This window comes from Anabas testudineus, chromosome 7 (assembly GCF_900324465.2).
Source record: "Anabas testudineus chromosome 7, fAnaTes1.2, whole genome shotgun sequence".
In the NCBI taxonomy this organism is placed as follows: domain Eukaryota; kingdom Metazoa; phylum Chordata; class Actinopteri; order Anabantiformes; family Anabantidae; genus Anabas; species Anabas testudineus.
The window spans coordinates 12,155,618-12,176,297 of record NC_046616.1 but is presented as its reverse complement, the minus strand read 5'-3'; the positions used below and the strand labels follow the sequence as shown (position 1 = coordinate 12,176,297).

Here is a 20,680-nt window from a genome sequence, read left to right as displayed (position 1 = left end):
TCCCACTGACACCCCCCACCCGTCATTCACACAACTCTACTAAATATACATCAGGCCCTGCAACCACCTGCAGCAGACAGTTACAGAAAGGAAAGTACAACACGCATGACTCTAAGATGACAGCAAACCATTGATGGCAACAAAATGTGTCACTGTTTTGTTTATTTTGTCACTTCTACAAATGAAATTAGTCCCAAGTTGAAAGGTTGCTGGTGTTGTGGGTCAATTAATAGTTTAGTCAAACAACAAAACTGGTAAACTGTTAATTATACTACTGGAATATCAGAGCTTGATATTATCAGTTTAGTACTTCGTAGTACTTTTACTTAGTTCTTGAACAGTTTGTCACACAACATAAGCTTTGTGAATTGACCTTTTGGTGCCAATGAACTTGTTCTTCACCGTCAGGTGTTGATACTATTTAATCTCCAAACAGGAGACATGTCACATCATTTATCAGATGGGTAAACCTTGTAAGATGTTTCCAGGAAAAGGGTTGAACTCTATATCTGGCTCAAAGAATACAAGACAACATGGAATATCTTGGTTCATGCCTCAAGTATACATGAAACATGTACAATATCATATATACATTTATTATAAACATTACAGTAACAACAAATATTCTAGTTTGTGGAAAAAAAAATATTCTGATAATTCTAGATGTATCCTAAAGTAATAACACTGATCAAATCCAGTCTTCACTGACCTTTTGAAACATTTATTGTTCTCACATTTATATAATCTATTTATCTATCTAACAAACAAATCTGTATCTACATTATTGAAAGTACAAAGGATGCTTCATTTGATACATATAACCTCTATTTTTTCAGAAACCATTCATTAAAAGCAGCAATAGATTTTTATAAAAGATGTATGGTTTCTAAAAAAAGAGAAAGGAAAAAAATATAGCGCCAGTCTCGTGCTTTGAACTTGTATTAGGCGAACAGGGACAGTGTTGGACTAACGTCATCAATTCCATTAAAGAAAGTCTCTTCAGTACACCACAGTAAGCTTATCCATAAATACTGTTTTAGTAGTGCAACTCATCGTTCCTGCAGCGTCGAGCTGAGTGGAGAAGAAGGACCAGAAGAAGGACCAGAAGAAAGATCGAAGCCAATTGGAACAAATGTCTGGAAAAATAAAACAAAATAAAATAAAATAGACAGAGAAGCTAAATGTCAAGTTGCAGGGCTGGAATACTCCATTGCGTTGTTTCCTATTATACTATTAAAAAAGTATTAGTTTTCAGGTCTAAATCTCAACAAAAAAGCACAAAAATGCCGCGTTATACTGTATGATCTACTCACAGTGGACTCTTCAAGGTGCAGGATGGTGGCCAGTGGGTTTCCACAACGAGGCCGAGGTGGGAGAAACCCGTGAGCATCTGAGACAGACACTGAGGTGTAGGTGGCCACTTCTTCATCCATGCGCAGCTCCTCCAGAGGAGGAAGGCGCTTACGCAGCAATGCCACTGCAGGACTCATGGCACAAGTCTTCTGAAGAATTACGTCTGTAAAATTAAAATGTAACAGCTGCAATGCAAGGAAGTGCTCAAAAGACCTCAGGTAAAATATAATACATGAAATTATATTATGTGTCAACTAATGCACTCCAACAGCAGGTAATGATTGGAAATACTGTCAGACTAGTCCTGTTGCAGCAGCTCTTAACCTGAGGATCCTCTCCTCTGGAATGAGTTGCCCACAGACACACAAACACAGTTAGGCAGAGCGGAAACAGAAGGTATATTAAACTTGAGGCCACAATGCTCCTTAATGACACATGCAACGAAAACTCCTCCAAAAACATATCTCACACACGTTGCTTGATTTAAACCGCCGTGGAACAACATCACTTACGTCAAAATCAGACTGAACATAGCAATATTACTCCGTCCTATGGCAGCTTAAAGGAGGGTCACTGTTGACAAATGCATTAGTCTGGGGAATGTGTGATGTCAGTGTTACCTCTGTGCAGACTCTGAACAGAAGGAATCATCTGACAGGTCGCTTCGGCCACGGGCGATATCTCTTCAGGTACCTTGCTGCCCTGCAGGTTCTGCTCTGATGAAACTGCACCATGCTGACCCTGATGGGACGAACTCTCTTGCTTCTCAAAACGTGGAGCTCTTAGCAGCTTTTTGCCCGTTGAGAAAAAAATGACTGATTCTCTTTCTGGTGCTTGGATGAACGGCTGCCTCCGCTCAAACGTCTGCTCCTTCTCCTCATCCTCGCTGGTGCTGGCCTTGCTAGTCTCTACATTTTCTTCACAGTGAGTTGTAATCTAAGGAATGGGGGAGCAAACAGAACAACATGCATCAATTTCACAACACAGTTCAAAGAAAATATATTAAAGCCAGTAAGGATTTCTATATGGCTGCAAGTTTTAGATTTCACATCTCACAGTTGAGTTTGGAGCTGGGAGCTGTTCTGCTTGTGTCTCAGGATCTTTGTCTCTCACATTTGTGCTTTGCTCGTCCTCTTGATCATCAAATAATCTCTGGACGACCTCCTGTTAACGAACAAGAAAATCGTATGACCGATTCACAGAGTGTGTTAATTTCTGATTAAAAATAAAGGCTGTGGTGGCAGAAGTAATATGTATAATATAATATTGTAGTATATTATATTAATATAATATTAGTATAGTAATATCATATGTTTGTGAAGCACTTTCAAACAGATTTGCAAACAGAGAAAAGCTCTTTAAACACATTATAAAACTGAAACAATGTGCAGGTCTCACCTCCTGATTTGGCTGAAGGTTGGTTTTGCAGCTCCTTAACCCGGCAGTGCCCACATATGGTGACTGTTGTGTTGACAGATGCCATTTCTAAAAATAGCAGAATTATGAGAAAAAGAGATGACTGTATCAAACAAAATGTACCAAATAGAATATAAAAATACATTACATGAACATTATACTGACCATAGCAGACATGGGCTGATGTCTGGTGTCCTGGACTCTCTGCGGAGTCCATTTGTTCAGTGGAGTGTCTTTGACAGCTACTGCTGAGAATAAAAAAGATGTGTCACATCAGGACAAAAGGACAAAGAGATAAAAAATCCATTAGGTTTAATAAGATAACAAGAACAACAACAATCCTGCAACTTACCCGCTGTTCCTGCAGTTGGCTCTGCACGATTTTTTCTAACTGGCACCCTCTGAGCCTGAGAAAGGAAGCAGCCCAGTAAATGATACCAAGTTTGCATTTCAAATGTAGAATAGTAACTCCAAAACACATGTACAGCAGACGTGAAAACAAGCTGAAAGTGTACATACTGTGTAGATTGACGTGCCTCTGCCTGATGGACAAGCAGAATTTTTGGGTGTGGCACCCACAGGCCCAGCAGCCTTCACTCCCTCGTTCTGGAGGATACTCTGCAGTGACACAGCATCTGGGGAGAACTGCACCGACTTCCCGGATCCTTTGAAAGAGCACAGAAAACATAAGAAAGATATTTCCTAAAATATCAAGCATTGCTTAGCATCAGTTTTACGATTTATTGAATTTGAATGACAAATAATAAAATAAAATAACTAAACTGTGATCACACATTAAAAGTACAGATTACAATCCCAGTTTTATGCTGACCTGCGACACATCCAGCTTTTTGTTGGCTCTTCATAACAGACACACGCTGTGGCTGTAAACCAGAAAATCACCATTAAAATCAAATTGGACTAACACATTAAAACACCAGATATCTCTACTGAGACAAACACAGTAACATCCCATCCATAAAGCTTAGGGACCAGAAGACAATGTGAATGACTCTTATCAAACCAACCCACCAGGTAATTATAGGGTTTTGACTGTGGAGTCCCAGATCCCAGTCCTATGGCACTTACTCCCTCGTTGCGCAGAAAACTGAGCAAAGCCGCGTGGTCAGGCTGGAAGGTCTCCCCTTTGTCTGGAATGCATTAAAAAAAAAATCAGAATGATAAAACGAAACTACTATTCACAGAGATACATAACTGAGCAATGTAGTAAGTCAGGTAATATGAAAACTTTTCTAGCTATCAAATTATTATATTATTATAGTAAACTACAACTATTGTGAAGTTTTAAAAGGTGAGATACAATTATTGATGGAGAAAGCGTATAAAACCCAGTTCATGTAGGTTAAAACAAATGGCGTAGACAAATACATCACAACCTATTATTAAATTGTTCAGATGACAAACTTACTGGTTGAACCTTTTGAAAAATGTCCCTCTCTGGTCAGCTGCTTGTTCTGGCTAGCATTCGATGTCTTGGTTAGGTCTTTGACTCTGAGCGGTTCTGTGTTAGTGAAACAGTTCTCTGCACTGACCGAAGGCTGTGCAGAAAAAGGGATGCTCTTGTGCTGCATCGAGTTCTTACGGATAGATGACAGATGAGGATTGGACAAAGGGGTTGAAGGCTTAGATGTGTTGCGAGGCCCAGACTGTCCTGATGCATGGATTGTATTATCTGTGTTCTTTCCATGAGACTTCAGTGTCCCTCTAGTAGAGACTCCTGTGCTGCTTTCCACAGCTAGATGTTTAGAGGGTTTTGTATTTATGCTCTGGGCTTTTAGGCGAGCATTGGATATATTGTTTTCAGGTTGGACAGCATTAGAGCCAGTTTGTGATTGTAAAGGTTGTTGGTTTTCATTGGTTGTTCTTGAGCTCTTGGGCTGAGACAGGTTAAAAGGGACTGGCCTGGTGCACGGCTTGTTCTTCTTAGCTTTTCCCTGCAGGAAAATAAATGATGTGTTGAGAATGTAAGAATCATCACATTAGAAAGAAGATTTAAATCTACTGGAGAGTAATGAGGAACGTACAGCCAGAGGTTTCTCCTCCCACCTACAGTGGGACTGACTGAAGTCAGAGGGAGTCTGAAGATGAAGGGACTTTGCAAGCACTGGAAGTCTGCTCACACCAGGTCGCAGAGATGTTTTTTTACCAATTTCTGAGACTCTTGGGTCTTGATTCTCGCTATCTTTTTTGGAAGGATGAGGTGCAGATTGGAGTTTGAAAGGTTTCGGGTTTGCTGTCATTTTGTTGTGTTCATTTCTCATTCTGTGAAGAAAAAAAACAGCCAGTTGCAAAAGGACAAATGCAATTTGAGATTAGTCGACTATTCACATTCTCTGGTTTCAGCCTCTCTTTTGAGAGGATTTGTTGGTTTTCTTGGTCTTTTTTAATATTAAATTAGTTACCTTTGGGTTTTAATGGTCAGACAAAACAAGACAATAGTGTATATGTTAACTTTTGTTGCAGCCCTTGTACAGTTTTTGTTGTGATGATTCATGAGTTCAGTAACAATAACAAAACTATTTTAAGGAATATAAACATGTTTCTCTACCCATTTCTCTTGTTTTACAATTTATAGAAGACAAAGATGCCAAAATTTAAACACAGTTAGCCATGCATGAACAAGTTTTTCAAGTTTAGGATAGTTAGGAACTATGTGCTCGAGATCACAAATCTGACAGGACTTCATTATCATTTTTCATTACATCACAGTCTTTGTGCCACTAAAGTAATCACACCCAGCCCAAAAGGCAAAGAGAAAATAAACTGGAGAAAAGTATCTAGTCCGTCATGAAATGGCTTACCTCTGCAAATCACTGCAAATTTTGTTCTGACTTTGCTTACAAAGAACAGGAGAGGAGTCCATACTGATGTCAAGAGGAAGAAGTGGGTGATGAAGGTATGAAGAACAACTACATGAGCAGAAAAACAAATGAAAGTGAAGCAATCAAGTATACTATACAGGCTAATAGCAAAGTGAGTAGCTAAATAAAAAACACCAGCAGAAGCAAAACAGCCACATTGAGTTAAAGTTCTTATCAGTTTTAACATTTGTTTCAAATCTAGAAACAACAAAAGCAAGAACGTCAATAAAACTGTATGAAGCCAAACGCCACCATGCATTAACAAACGAATGAGAAATAAATAATGGTAATGCCACATGTTCTCCAAATTAAAAGATATACCTAATACACGATATTAGGCCTGTACACAGTATGCACGTAGTAAACATCATGTCAGGACAAATCAGCTTTAACCAGAACAAAAGTCTGAATGTAAAGTCGATTCTCTGTAGCACATGCTAAGTTACACAGACGCGTAAAACTGTTTGTTAAATACGTTACATACTTTCAAAATACAATAGAGCCACTTTAACGTCCTTCTGTGCATCCAATAAAGACGTTCTCATAGAACTAAATCCAAATGTTTTCGTTTTCCAGGCGTTTTGTGCAGATTTAAAGATCCCTTGTTGGGTCTTTTCACCCCGAGGTGGGCTGTCAACTTCCTGAACTAGCAGCAGTTTGTAAAAAGCGCGCTCCGCTATTGGTCACAATGGGAAGCCGCCGCAGCCAATGACTGTGCGCATACTGGTCATGACAACATCGTCGACCAATGAGCAACGGAGTTTCATAAACAGCTCCATGGTAACGACGCGAAAATTGTTTGACCATGTGACTGTTTTTTTGACGCGGCATCTTTCAGTAGATAAATAAAAAAATAAAAAAATAAATAAAATAGAATAGAATAATATAGAACAAAAAAAATAAAATAAAATAAAATAGAATAGAATAGAAATAATAATAGAACAAAAAAAATAAATAAAAATAAAATAATTAGAAATAGAATAATTAGAATCAAAAATAAAAAATAATAAAATAGAATAGAATAGAATAATATAGAACCAAAAATAAAAAAAATAAAATAGAATAGAATAATATAGAACAAAAAAAATAAAATAAAATAAAATAGAATAGAATAGAATAATATAGAACAAAAAATAAAAAAATAAAATAAAATAAATAATAAAATAGAATAGAATAGAATAATATAACAAAAAATAAAAAAATAAAAAATAAAATAAATAGAATAGAATAGAATAATATAGAACAAAAAATAAAAAAATAATAAAATAATAATAAAATAGAATAGAATAGAATAATATAGAACAAAAAATAAAATAATAAAATAGAATAGAATAGAATAATATAGAACAAAAAATAAAAAAAAAATAAAAAAAATAAAAAAATAGAATAGAATAATATAGAACAAAAAAAATAAAATAAAATAAAATAGAATAGAATAGAATAATATAGAACAAAAAATAAAAAAATAAAATAAATAATAATAAATAATAGAATAGAATAGAATAATATAGAACAAAAAAAAAAATAAAATAGAATAGAATAGAATAGAATAATATAGAACAAAAAATAAAAAAATAAAATAAAATAAATAATAAAATAGAATATAATAGAATAATATAGAAAAAAATAGAATAGAATAGAATAATATAGAACAAAAAACAAATAACAAATAAAATAAAAAATAAAATAGAATAGAATAGAACAAAAAATAAGAGAATAGAACAAGAAATAATAAAATAGAATAGAATAGAACAAAAAATAAGAGAATAGAACAAAAAATAAGAAAATAGAATAGAATAGAACAAAAAATAAGAGAATAGAACAAAAAATAAGAAAATAGAATAGAAAAGAATACAAAACCTCCGAAGTCGCACTGAAAGCAGCACAAGGTGATAAAATTACCAAATGAATGAACAATAATAATAGAAACTATAACAACAACATCAATAATAATAATAATAATTATTATTATTATTCTTATAAGGAATAACATAAATATATTTTTGCCAAGTAAGAGTAGGATACTTTACAGCCTCACCACTAGATGGTGATATTCGTAATGGCTTCCTTTGTGGTCTCCACCTCATCATTTATTGTCATTTATTTGAATCGCTTGTCAAAGTTTGAGATGTTTGAGGTACAGAGGGCTAACATAGCAGGTAACAGGTACTTTTGGAGATGTTTCTGTTTTTACACAACCCAAATAACACAAATTAACAATATACCCAAAGCTTTAGTTGCTAAATTGCTGAATCGCAAATTAAAGCAAAGGTCAACTATCTGACAATATGTGACTGTTAGTTAAGAAGTAAAGAGAGAAAACGAGGTAGTTATCAAATATCTGCTCAAACGCCTACTCTCCGGGGTTTTAGCTCATTTTAGATCAATATCCAATCTGCCCTTTATCTCTAAAATCCTTGGCCTTCTCTCTATAGTCGTCTTGTTAGACATAAAGGCCTGGATGTCCTTTCATTTTCTACTCCTAGAGGTTATTTAGTTTGGTCCTAAAAACCTCAGAGACATGATGTTTAATCATATTCTTACCCTAGATGACATAACATTGGCCTCAGGTAACACTGTGAGGAATCTCTGAGCCTCGGAGCTGTATATCTCCAGGCTGCAGTTTTCTGGTCCTACCAACCTGTCCAGTGTTTTTCCTGCTTGTTGTCTTTCATTAAAGGGAGTTTTTCTCCACTGTCGCCTAGTGTTTGCTCAATAATATATAATTCTGTATACAGTTATATCTTTTAAGGTCTCGAACCTGAAACACTGTAAAGTGCCTTGAGATGACTTTTGTGATTTGGCGCTATGCAAATAAAATTGAATTTAATTGAAAATAAATAGTTTTTTTTATCCTGTAAATGTAAAATCTAGGAACTGAGGTCTGTTATATTCAGTATTACTTAGTGTAAGTTCTATACATTCACCATATACTGAAGGCAGCAGTAGAGGAAAGTAAATTTACTCAAGTAGGATACATTAACTAGTACAAATGTGTGGTACATGTAACAGTGTTTTCCTTTTATGCTAACTACTGTAAAAATGAAGCCTACAATGAAAAATTGTCCTTATTATCATGTATTAATCTCATTCTTTTATATAGTAATTGTTTGGTCTATAAAAGATCATGAAGTAATTTATTTTTATGTTGTTTGTTTGTTTATTAAATTGACAGCTCAAAACCCTGTGATATTCAGTATACAATGATATAAAGCAGAAAAGCTTGAAAAAGATTTCAAAGCATTTGAGTATCACTTCCTCCACTGGAAGGCAGAATGAGAGCACACAGTCAACACTAAGACCCTCCCTCTCTGTCTGTGCATGTCCTGCAGGTGTCGCTGCCGCAGGCTGGTAAAGCCTCATGCATGCCTGTCAGCAGCAACACAGCGTGGGTGTCTGCCTGTCACCCAAGGGCCCCGTGTCAACAGCAGAGGGAAGAACAAGAGACGTAGAGGAGGAAACCAGAAAACAACGCTTCTGCAGACATGGACCTGCGGTCTGAGCTGCTCAAGTCCATCTGGTACGGTTTCACCGCCCTGGATCTGGAGAAGAGTGGTAAGGTGTCCAAGTCTCAGCTAAAGGTGAGTGGACGTCTCTATCTGGAGCTTTAGGAAACTTTTTTGTCCTGAAAATTGACTCCCTTTTTTTAAGTTGCTGCCTCATTTCCTCCTTCAATTCATATTCAATCACGTGGGCTCGATCTGAGTAAGACGAGGTGAAAATATTTCAAGAAAATGAAATGCCACAAATGTGTTTGTTATTTAGTCTTTGTTGATTTTTTCTGAGTTTCAGGAAATATGGGTGTATGTTACCTGATATGAGTTCACACCATCTTCAATATTTCCTCTGTAAAATGCTTTTTTAAACTATTTGCTGCCCAACAAGGAACAAATCTGTTCCCTTTATTTGGAGTAAAATGCTTTCTCTGCTGAAAAGGGCACAATATGCGGCTCTGTCTGGTCAGAGCACTGGAGTAACAGTTTGCTCTCAGTGTGTATATGAATGGGAGCCCTCATCTCCAAGCTGTGCTTACGCTGGGCCTCGACGTACCAGCTTGTAGTAGCTTGTTTAATAGAATATGTTTACAACATGAGCCTGTGTGCGTCAAAAGTACTTTGTTACAGTGAGAGAGGGACAAAAATGGAAACATGTTGGTGACTGTTGTCTCTGGCTCCAAGGCTTCAGTGAAGCCACTGTATTTGTGTTGATCTCATCATTATGTCACTGGGTCTTGGCATGGATTAGACTCCATTTCCAGCCACCTCCACGTTTCTGTGATGTGCTGCCTCACTACTGGCTTTCAGCAAGACAGCCTCATGATTGGGCTTATCCCCCTCACGCATGCAGGCTGTGTACAGGCACCATGTTCATTAGATGCCTTGAGTAGCAAACTGTTTGCATGCTGTGGCCTCAAAGCTGACAGATGTTGTAGTGCACTGGAGCCTAGAGACAGGATGTGGTTATGGCTCAACACACAGAGACGGGTTGTGAGATAACATGCATCAGATATATAAGGTTTTTGCAAACTGAAGACTGAAAACTTTAATACAGTAATAGTAAATGTGTTTATGGAATAAAATTCGCTCTGACAGACTTGTAGTACTTCTAGTGATAGTACTGTGTGCGGTGTACAATACAGTATATTGTGTTACTTTAAGATAATAATGGAATCATCTGAATTTTGAGCTCCTCACTTTTATCAACGTTTTAATGTTGCATATGCACATTTGAGCATAAGTTGATTTATCACGATCAATTCACCAGATTATCAGTCCATGAAGCACTTTACAGCTGCACTAAGTTGTATGAAAGATGCTGTACAAATAGTTTACTTGATTTTCTTAAGAAAACGTTTGGTTGCAGTGTAAAATTGTCTCAGAAAATGTTTGCTCTGCAGTTTCCTTTAGTATCTTGCTGACTCATTTTGTTTCAATATATTGTCACACTAACAGGTGCAAACATCAAATTACCATTATTTTGTTAGCACATATTTCCTGAAGGGATATTAACACACAGGTTCAAACTGAGTTGTCTACTATGTGTACCGTATTGAACCGAGCTTCATAAGTATTCATACCAAAATACATGTAGCTTAATAAAACTGTAGCTCATCACTACATTTTAACATTATATTGTGACTTTTCAGGTATTGTCCCACAACCTGTGCACAGTCTTGTCAATCCCACATGACCCGGTTGCCTTGGAGGAGCACTTCAGGGATGATGACGATGGTCCAGTTTCCAGTCAGGGTTATATGCCTTATCTCAACAAATACATCCTTGATAAGGTGACAAAAACACAAATACTGTGTTACTTTTACGTTTCATACAGCTTTACAACTCAAAGTCGAAGATGCAGACATAATAAATGTTTTTTTTATCCTCTGCATTTTGCTGTTTCAGGTTGTTGAAGGATCTTTTAATAAAGAAAACGTAGATGAGCTCTGTTGGACTCTTACGGCAAAGAAAAACTACCAGCCGGACAGAAGCAGCAACACTGTTCTACCAGACAAAGATGCTTTTCGCCTTTGGTGCCTTTTTAATTTTCTGTCTGAGGATAAATACCCATTGGTTATGGTACCTGATGAGGTAAGTGCAACTAGAACATATAGTAAGCCTGTTTATCTTTAAATGCATTGCTGCACCATCACACGTTAGAGTTACCATTTAGTAACAGATACTTTATTAGTATTATGTTGTAAAATATGTTATTACTTGCAATGTACCAAATATCCTTTGTAATTGAACATGTTCTAGTCCCATTTTCAATAGTAAGATTATATAAACAAACTATTTTAGACAACTTTAGTTTTTTGTTACTGCTTGTATCTAAATTTAGCCTCATCTCTTTCAAGTCCTTGTGCTCTGTAGTCAGTGATCTCTGGCCTAAATATAATGTTGGATGTTATATATCTAAGTCAGCCCTGGCTGAAACCTTGTTTCTTGCCATCATGGAACACGGTGCTCTTTTCATGCAGCAGTGTGGGCTTGTTTCTCACTTGCAAGCTCTCATTTTGGTTTCCTGTTGAGTGTTTTTCACAGCCGCTGCCAAGAGAAAGCCCTAACTTTTGAGGGCAGAGTAGTTTCTATCATGCTGTGTTTAAACAAACATTATCCAGTTTTATTTTAGTAGATACTTCACACTCTACCACACACATAAAATCTGTGGTAACATGTGTAATACAGTGTTGTAATAAAATGTAACATGAGTGGGCCACTGCAAAATAAAGTGCAAAAATAAAGTAAAACCTAAATCTTTATGACTATATCAGCCAACAGGTCATTTAATTTGAATGAAGCAAATAAATTCTAGAGGAAAATGTGAAAAATAAATGCTCAAAAAGTTCACAAAAGTGGCTGTAATAAAATGAAATGACCTTAAATTACTTTCTTCTTCATTAATGTAATTATTGATAATTAAATTTTAATTTTCCTCTTCAGGTGGAATACCTTCTCAAGAAAATATGCATGGCTATAAGCATTGAGTGTGTCGAATTAGAGGACTTCTTCTCCCAAGACGCAGTGCAACAGAGTGGCATTACTGTTTGGGTTTTTCTGGAGATGATGAACTCGGGGAAGATAACCAGAGGAATTGATAAGAGTATAATCAGCATGGCTATAGAGGAAGTATACAGGGAAATAGTTGGTGATGTTCTCAAAGAGGTGGGAGACTCGTCTGACACCAGAAGTCTGTGTTTTGGTTCCCAGCATGCTCTTTTTTGTGTCAGTGACAGCGTCTGTGTGTTGGTTTGGGTTCATACAGGGGTATCTGTGGAAGAAAGGCCAGCTCAGGAGAAACTGGAAGGAACGCTGGTTCACTTTAAGGCCGAGCAACTTGTCCTACTACACCGGGGAGGACCGCAAAGACTGTCAAGGCAACATAGTTCTGGATGGGAACTGCTGTGTGGAGGTGAGCAGAGTATAGATACACACTGCAAAATATGTTAAAGATGGTGGATCTAAACCAGGGGGTGGGGACTCCCCGCAGAATGTCACAGGATGATGACAGCTTTACATTTCTATGACATCCCTCATATTTGGCTTTTCTTGTAATTTACTGGAAAATATTATGTACAGAAGAGACAGCTCTCTTTACGTCAACTCCCTCCAAACAACATCTGAAAGTGATCTAATACTCCTGATTTGTTACAACCCATTTTGTGATAAACGGATAAAGGTGCACTAATAATTTCAAATGCTCTACTTCAATTTAAACATTAAAACTTCAGCAAGTATAATTAACAAGTAACAAGTTTTTACATACAATTATCTGTCATTTTGACCATTTTTCACTATTCATCCAAAGAGCTTTTCAAGATAACGTCATCTGATTAACTGAGAATCTTCACCGACATTTTCCCTTGTAATGTTATGAATGTTGGTGGTTTCCCAACGTTCACAAAAAGAAAAAGAGTTATAATTTCAAGCCCTCAAGTTATATTCATATAGTCGTCAAATAGAATAAATTTAATTAGAAGTTGTCCTGAGTCAGTTCAGGTCTACGGAAAAGAAAGAATCAATTCTGGTTACTTATTCAGCAAGCACACCCATACAAAACTGTAAAAAGATGCTTTATTATAGGAAGCAGATGATGGTCAGATAGTCTTTGATCATTCAAAATGGATTGAAAACGCCCTTTTCTAGCGAGTTGAAGTGCTTTTTCTCTTCAAAAAATACATGATGAAGGGATTTTTTATTGATCAGGTGAATGTTTTCCTTACTGAATAGGTGCTGCCAGACCGGGATGGGAAGAGGTGTATGTTTTGTCTAAAAACCCTCTCCAAGACATATGAGATGAGCGCCTCAGACACCAAACAGAGACAGGAGTGGACCACAGGTCAGAAGAGACGCACATTTACTGATAGTGATGACTGATAGATCATACATCTGTTTTCAAACCTTCACATAAAGAAATTAAATATGATTTTCTCCACAGCTATTCAAACAGCTATAAGGCTGCACGTGGAGGGGAAATCATCTCTCCACAAAGATCTGAAGCTGAAGAGACGGGAACAGCGGGAGCAGCGGGAGAAGAGACGGCAGGCCAAGGAGGAAGAGCTGCAGAGGCTGCGGGCCCTGCAGGAGGAGCGGGAGCGTAAGCTGGCAGAGCTGGAGCTCCTGAAAGAGGCACAGAAACAGGCTCAAGCCCTCATGGAGCAGGACGAGCAGAGAAGACGCCAGCAGCATGAGCAGCTCCAGCGGGCCCTGGAGATCCAGCTTCGAGAGGCTGAGGAGGTGAGTGCATAAGTAAAGAGGTAAAAAAAAAAAAAAGGATTTCAAGTTAGGAGCAGAAAATGTGAGAGTTCATTTCTGTGTTTTTTGCTGTGCGCCCCAAGGCGCGGGTCAGTATGCAGGCAGAGATGGCTCTGAAGGAAGAGGAAGCAGAGAAGCAGCGGAAGAGGATCCAGGAGCTGGAGGAGATGCAGAAGCGTTTGGAGGAGGCACTGCAGCAGGAGATCAAAGCCCGGCTGGATGAGGAGGCCTTCCGCTACGCTCAAGCAGGGTAGAGTGTAGCCGCCCATCTCCGCTGAATTAGCGACCTTCACACATTTTCACAGCATGATAAGTAGGACTTGTTTGGGTTTCGAAGCTGCAAACAACAGTGTGTCAGCCATAGGCAGGGAGGCGCCTTTGTGTGCCGACAATACGTATCAAGCTCAGCTGATGAAAGGAGATCATGTTGCGTTATGTTCCTGAGGAAGTTGAGTTACCAACAGAGGAACTTGTTAAATGCTTCTCACTCAGGCCTTTTGTGTCACTGTCTGTGTGCTTAAATTAAAACCTCGGATAGATCGAGCACACAAATCTACAGATACTTTGCAGCAGCCACTGTGCATCTGTGTCCAAGTTCAAACACATCATATAAAGATCTTCAACAGCTTGCCATCAATTAGGAATTAGAAATTATACATTACATTAGATAACATTTTTGTGTTTTCTGTCCCAGGTTACTGGCTGAGGAAGAGGAGAAAATGAAGGCCCTCATGGCCCTGCAGGAGGAACAGGAGGAGTACATCCTGAAGACGCAGAGGGAGAAGCAGGAGCTCAAACAGGAAATGGAGGCCAAGTCCCGGGCCTTGGACGAGGCGCAGAGGCAGTTGGAGGAGGTCCGCGCCAACCGGCACAGAGTAGACCAAGATGTAGTGGTAAGAACCAGAACATGAAATCTGCACTGATTTCATTTCAGTGAAATGACCATCGTAGCTACATTTGACTGAGTTTTGGTTGTTTTTGGTATCTGACGTCTAAAGCAATTGTTGGTTGTTGGACAGATGATATCTGAATAAAGCACTGAGTTTATAATTCAGCCGCTGTTGTGGTCTCACTCGAGCTACAGAGAAGGTGACACATCACAGTATGCAGGATAATTATGGCATTACCTAAAACCAGAGAGCCATCATGTCTTCAACAAGAACAATAGATTTAAACCTGTTCCCTTGTACCTAAGAGTCGTTCTGTTATGTCACCAAGAGTTACTTCGTCTTTTGTGATTCATACAAAGCATGTTTTTGTTTTTATTATGATAATATCATCAGTACAGAGTGGTCTGTTATTTCTACTAGTGATTATTTTCCCCTAATAGAGTCAGTACTGTCATGGTCTCACAGATATTTATGACTTATAATATGAAACGTTTCTAATTTTTAGCAATTTTAATTTCTAGTTGGCTGTAAAACAGAATCAGACATTGGTTTATATTTATATTGGGTCATATTGTCATACACTCATTTGGCCACTTTATTAGGTACACCTGTACAATCTAAGGCAATCCAAAAGCTCTGTGACAAAAAATACCTGCAAAAAGTCACGAATATAGACAGTGAGAGGTGGGAACTTATTGTACATCGATATAAAATTAAAGAAGAGAGTGAATAAAAATTAACAGAAGAAGTAATGTGCAGTGAGCGATGTGCAACACCAAAGACTCACCTCATTTCTTGATCTTTTGACTGACAATCCTGCTAACATGCTTTAGCACACAGCCTTCTTCTGTATAGTTCCTCATCAGTACTAGTTCTTTATAGGAAGCAGATGTTTTAATGAGTGGCTCTTTGTCCTTGACAGGCCGCGCAGAGGAAACTTCGCCAAGCAAGCACCAATGTCAAACACTGGAACGTCCAGATGAACAGACTGATGCGGCCAATCGGACCAGGCGGTATGTGTCCCATCTGCACAACGAGAATTTGACAAACATGAAAGTTATCTTTCAGCCAGTTTGTCACACCATCAGACCTGCAAACCTAACACAAATCTAATGCTGTGTGTCATCAAAACTGTAATGAAAGGTGTATATAAAGAATAATTAACTGTGTATTATACTAAAGGTTACTTAATGTCAGCATCAAATCCCGTCACCATGGTTGGGCTGTGTCTGTTCTGTAGTCTGGTTCTTCTTATGAGAGACAACATCACTACAGATTATCATATGTCACACGCCGTTCTATAAACCTACTTCCTGAAATTAGGTTCTTTGTTTTTTGACCAGTGAATTCCTTCATTATTTCAGCGTTTTCCCTTTTCAAAATGCTGTGTTTCAGACCTCAATACGATTGAATTTTTGCTTTCTAAAGAAGTTTAATGTCGCTGTCCTTGTTTTTAGAGAAGAGACCATCCTTGGGAAGCTCCTTCTCATCCTTCCAGATCCCGACACAGAGAGATCCTGGGTTGCGTCTCAGAAGGAGATCAGGATCTGAGGATCAGGACGAGGAGAGCAAAGAAAATGTTGACAGCAGAGCTGGGTGTGATTTAGAGAAACGCCGCTCCCATGCCTCTAACGGAGACATGGATATCCCCTAAAAACATGAACCAGAGAGACTGCTTAGATCACTTGGTAAAGTTTTCTGACATAAGGGCAAGAGACAATTGGCTAAATGTCTGAACAATATGAAAGCAGTGGCACACCTACACTTAAAACCGAATTTACAGTACTACTATTTTTAAATGTTGAATTTACTGACCTCATTTTACAGACTGCTATGGCTTAAAACAGTTTAATGAGACGTATTCACTGCTCATCTGATGCTCTGACTACATCCTGTGTGAGGCCTGCTCTAGAAATATACGATACCTCAGTGCAAAGACAAAGAGCTGTGAGGCAGATCCTGAAAGTACACGGTTGGTTGTGATGTTTAAAGAGTAGTACCTACATACATAAAGGAAGCTCATTTATTTAGCCTTGTAATATAGAGAGTCAATGTTTCGATACTATCTATGTATTTGTTTTTGGTTGCGGGGAGTGGCTTAATTTTTGATGTGAAAAGTTGGTTCAGTATTAGAATTTACCACAAATTCAGTCTAACAGTAACACTCCTGATAAACAGGAAAGAGAGAAAGAGAGCGAGAAAGAGAGCGAGAAAGAGAGGGAGTGAGAGGCGACTTCCTGTTACTACTGTCACTTAACATAATTGTAAATAAAAAGAGTGAAATAATTTCATAAATACATTTCTGCTTGTATCTTATTGTGTTAAAATATGTGCAAAATGCAAGTCAGTCATTTTTTTTAATGAACACCTGAAGTGATGCATGACACGACACGAGTAGCTGAAATAAAAACTTAGTTTACTTTACTTAAAATGAGTTATAAAGCACATGAGACATTATTACCAAAGAACTCTAATGGTAGAAAAAGTCCACACCTACACAGTGTTGAATATTTAAACTGCACCTCTGCTTTAGTTTGAATCTGAGTCCTCCTCATCTGCTGAAATGTGTCATCGCTGACTAATTTGACGCCTCTCACTAATGAAACCTTCGTGAGGTAACAGAGACATCCCCTGACAAACTGCTCAAACTGCACGTTGGTTTAACTGATTTTCGTCATCCATAACCTTTTATGAGCTATAGCTTTTTGTGTCATTGTGTTAACAAAATCTAGTTATTGTAAGAAACTACCACACATTTAAACTTAACTAGGATTGCAGACTTTATAGTAGCTTTAAATATTTCTCATATGACCACAAGGCAAAGTCACTGGGTCTAAGTGAATCCCCCTCTCTGTTCAGTGTTTACATGCCCTCACCTGGTTCTAGTATTCATTCATTTTTCTGTTGTATTCTTTTTAGTAATGTCCTCAAATAGAAGTCTTAGATAGACATTTTATCAATGACTTTCTTTTTAATACAAACCACGTTTGATTAAGTTTGTTAGTGCTTGTTAGGTTTAATTAAAGTACAGATAGAAGGAAAGAGATTTTTTTTTTTTTTTTTTGAAAAATCACGTACTGTAACTTTAATTTAAGACACTGCCCATCCAAAAAAAGTCACACACTCTAATATTAATTGGACTGTCTTTAGCTGTGGCATCATTTCCATGAGCTTCTACAGTGTCTCAACATTTTTCTCCAAGATCTTGATGACAGACACAAAGTCTTCTCCAGCACATCTCAAAGATTCTCAATGGGGTTAAGGTCTGGACTCTGTGGTGGACAATCCATGTGTGAAAATGATGTGTCATGCTCCCTGAACCACTCTTTCTTAATCTAAGCCCAATGAATCCTGGCATTGTCATCATGGAATATGCCCGTACCATCAGGGAAGAAAAAGTCAGTTAATGGACTAACCTGGTAATTCAGTATATTCAGGTAGTCAGCTGACCTCAGTCTTTGGGCACATAGCGTTACTGAACCTAGACCTGGCCGACTGTTTTCTTTGCTTGATTCATGCCAACAATTTGACCCCTTCTCAAACAGATTAACATCTTTTCCACAACCACAGGCTGTGTCTTCTGACATGGTTGTTTAATAAATAAGAAGCTCCTCACTGCATCAGTTAGAGTTAAATAACTTAACTGAACTATTTGCTTAGTTAAATCCAGGTGGTGATTTATTTTTTTTTGGACGTGCAGTTTGTATTCCATTCAGGTTTTTACTAACCAGCCTGCACCTGTTTCCCTTCCTACCTCGTCCTTGTTTGTTTTGCATGACTGATTGCCTGGCTGTTAATGAACCCACCTGAACTAAGTAAAGAGACTTTGCCTTGTGCTCATCTGTTGTTGAATCTTCTTTTTGGCTCCAAGCGTCAGAGTCAGAACGGCTCAGTAGTTACATTGCATCAACTACCAAACAAAGTCACGAGCAAACTTATTAGTATGCTGCACAGAGAACCTGAGATTTATTAAATATTTCCCAAATTGCAAATCAGAACAACTGCAAGTGGTGGTACCTTTAAGTTTTACTGTGCTACTTCTATGTCACAACAGACCGGGATAACTATTGTTGGATTCTAATTCTCCTAAATCCAGCAAATTGAACACGATTCCAGTGACGTTGCAATAGGTCTTTTATTATGAAATGCAGTATTAAAGTAATCCTCGCAGTGTAGAACCTCAGTAAAATGGCACCTTTGTCAGCAGCAGGGAGAGGGGGAATGGTCAGAATTGAAGGAAGGATGAATGCAGCCAAATACAGAGAGGCCCTTGAAGAAAACCTGCTGCAGAGTGCACGCGACCTGAGACTGGGTGATGGCTCCTCTTTCAGTACAACAATGATCTGAAGCACACAGCCAGCACTACACGGGCTTCAGGACAGGTCTCTGACTGTGGCTCATCCAAAGCCTAGACTGAACATGACAGTTCACAGACACTTCCACCTACTTTAGAAAAGAGAGGAACAGGGATAAATGGACTAAATCCATGTGTGAGAAGCTTGTAGAGACTTAGTCAAGAATAGTAATACTCTTCAAAATAAGATTTCTGTAGCTTTTTAATACATTTGCTTTTTAAAAATGCATAAATATCATTGTGCAATGTGATTTTTTTAGGCACTAGTTTGACTACTTGAAAGAGTTTGTGCTTTGAGGGGAACAAACAGCGGTTTGTTTGTCTTTTTGCTGGGCACCAGATTCTGTAAAAAAAAAAGCAGCACATATTAACACAGACCTTGACTCTTCAATCTGGGAGCTGTTTGTGGGATCCAGTGTGTGTGTGTGTGTGTGTGTGTGTGTGTGTGTGTGTGTGTGTGTGTGTGCTCTTGTTTTTCCAATCTGGTGGGGACTTCAACCTGATTGCACACCTACCCATGGGGACTCATTTTACCGTGGGGACCTCAAATTTGGTCCCCACCGGCACAGCCTTACCAGCAGCTCCAAAACAGTATTTAAACATGTCCCATGCAGTTTTTTTAAAAAGTCCCCATGACCCTATTTCCAGACAAAAATCAGTGTATGTGTGTAGCTATGCGACCCTAGTGGTTACACTAGTGTATTGCAGTCCCCATGATGTTTGTTGTTCTGGAAGTGTGCCTTGCCATTTGTTCACTCTCTAGCGCCCCCTAGGAAAACCCCATTACCAAATCTATGATTTAATTATTACATTGAAAATACATACAGACAGACAGACAAAACATACAATATTACTACATATAATTTGTAAAATAGATGTAAATAGATGAATAGATGAAAATGCATTTATTTTCAATGACCTCATCCTGTGGCTGAATGAGTAACATTTCATTATAGAGTGAGTGAGACGGATATTTGCAATTGACATTTATACTAAATGTCTCTCTTTTAGCTGAGACCTCCACTGTTGAGCGGGTTTGCTGGTAAATGATTTTCTGAGGTGATCAGAGATTGGCAGGTGTCAGCCTAGGCACATCATGCTACATGACCCACATACTAATTCTGGTCTAGTGTTGGTTCAATGTTTGTTAACGTGCGAACCTTCTAAGAACCAACCTGCTTTTTTGCGGGCTAGAGAGCCACCATCATGTACTACCATATATATATCTGCATACGTTTCTGCCTTCTCTGGTCCGCTAATATTAAGAACAAAAATAACTACTAAAATATCTCTGTACAGGTGTTGCTTCTGACTTTGTGAGCCTAAACTAGGATTATTCAACTAAAATTTAAAGAGGTCCGGTTACACAATATTTTTGGAAGCAAAGGTCCAGAAGATTATAATGTCTAACTATTTACTGTGATATATTATCAAGTAGCCTGCATATAATCAATACTTGACTGTCAAATCAAATTAATTCATTACAATTCAAAAACCTTTTGACAAATTTATTGTTACGTAACATCAAACTGA

The 20,680-nt window shown here is 38.0% G+C and overlaps 2 protein-coding genes across 5 annotated transcripts; one reads left to right on the top strand and one right to left on the bottom strand.

Annotated features, from left to right (window-relative positions):
- Window positions 1–320: 320 nt before the first annotated feature.
- troap (trophinin associated protein) lies at window positions 321–15,709 on the bottom strand. Of its 4 annotated transcripts, none has more exons than XM_026367902.1 (14): window positions 15,581–15,709; window positions 5,592–5,699; window positions 4,815–5,052; window positions 4,199–4,724; window positions 3,802–3,920; window positions 3,602–3,653; window positions 3,289–3,434; window positions 3,122–3,176; window positions 2,935–3,017; window positions 2,752–2,838; window positions 2,410–2,517; window positions 1,974–2,289; window positions 1,314–1,516; window positions 321–1,136 (listed from the first exon to the last, which is right to left on the bottom strand). In XM_026367902.1, exons 1-14 carry the CDS (start codon window positions 15,583–15,585, stop codon window positions 1,050–1,052), a joined length of 2,133 nt encoding a protein of 710 aa, XP_026223687.1. In that variant the 5' UTR covers window positions 15,586–15,709; the 3' UTR covers window positions 321–1,049. The 4 variants fall into 4 exon arrangements, with proteins under 4 accessions (XP_026223687.1, XP_026223690.1, XP_026223688.1 ...); XM_026367905.1 differs by having other exon boundaries at window positions 2,467–2,517; XM_026367903.1 differs by having other exon boundaries at window positions 2,935–3,014.
- On the top strand, window positions 9,031–17,092 carry def6a (DEF6 guanine nucleotide exchange factor a). The gene is made up of 11 exons (XM_026367906.1): window positions 9,031–9,232; window positions 10,798–10,938; window positions 11,054–11,239; window positions 12,092–12,313; window positions 12,414–12,560; window positions 13,379–13,487; window positions 13,587–13,885; window positions 13,987–14,153; window positions 14,598–14,796; window positions 15,716–15,806; window positions 16,251–17,092. Exons 1-11 carry the CDS (start codon window positions 9,137–9,139, stop codon window positions 16,445–16,447), a joined length of 1,854 nt encoding a protein of 617 aa, XP_026223691.1. The 5' UTR covers window positions 9,031–9,136; the 3' UTR covers window positions 16,448–17,092.
- Window positions 17,093–20,680: the final 3,588 nt, after the last annotated feature.

Bases quoted from the DNA above. Each gene is read 5' to 3' on its own strand.
- def6a (XM_026367906.1), top strand. From the start codon at position 9,137: ATGGACCTGCGGTCTGAGCTGCTCAAGTCCATCTGGTACGGTTTCACC. The intron at 9,233-10,797 runs GTGAGTGGACGT...GTGACTTTTCAG, and splicing joins TGTCCAAGTCTCAGCTAAAG to GTATTGTCCCACAACCTGTG. The intron at 10,939-11,053 runs GTGACAAAAACA...TTGCTGTTTCAG, and splicing joins ACAAATACATCCTTGATAAG to GTTGTTGAAGGATCTTTTAA.
- troap (XM_026367902.1), bottom strand. The intron at 4,725-4,814 runs GTACGTTCCTCA...ATTTTCCTGCAG, and splicing joins GGGAGGAGAAACCTCTGGCT to GGAAAAGCTAAGAAGAACAA. The intron at 3,435-3,601 runs GTCAGCATAAAA...GCTCTTTCAAAG, and splicing joins AAAAGCTGGATGTGTCGCAG to GATCCGGGAAGTCGGTGCAG.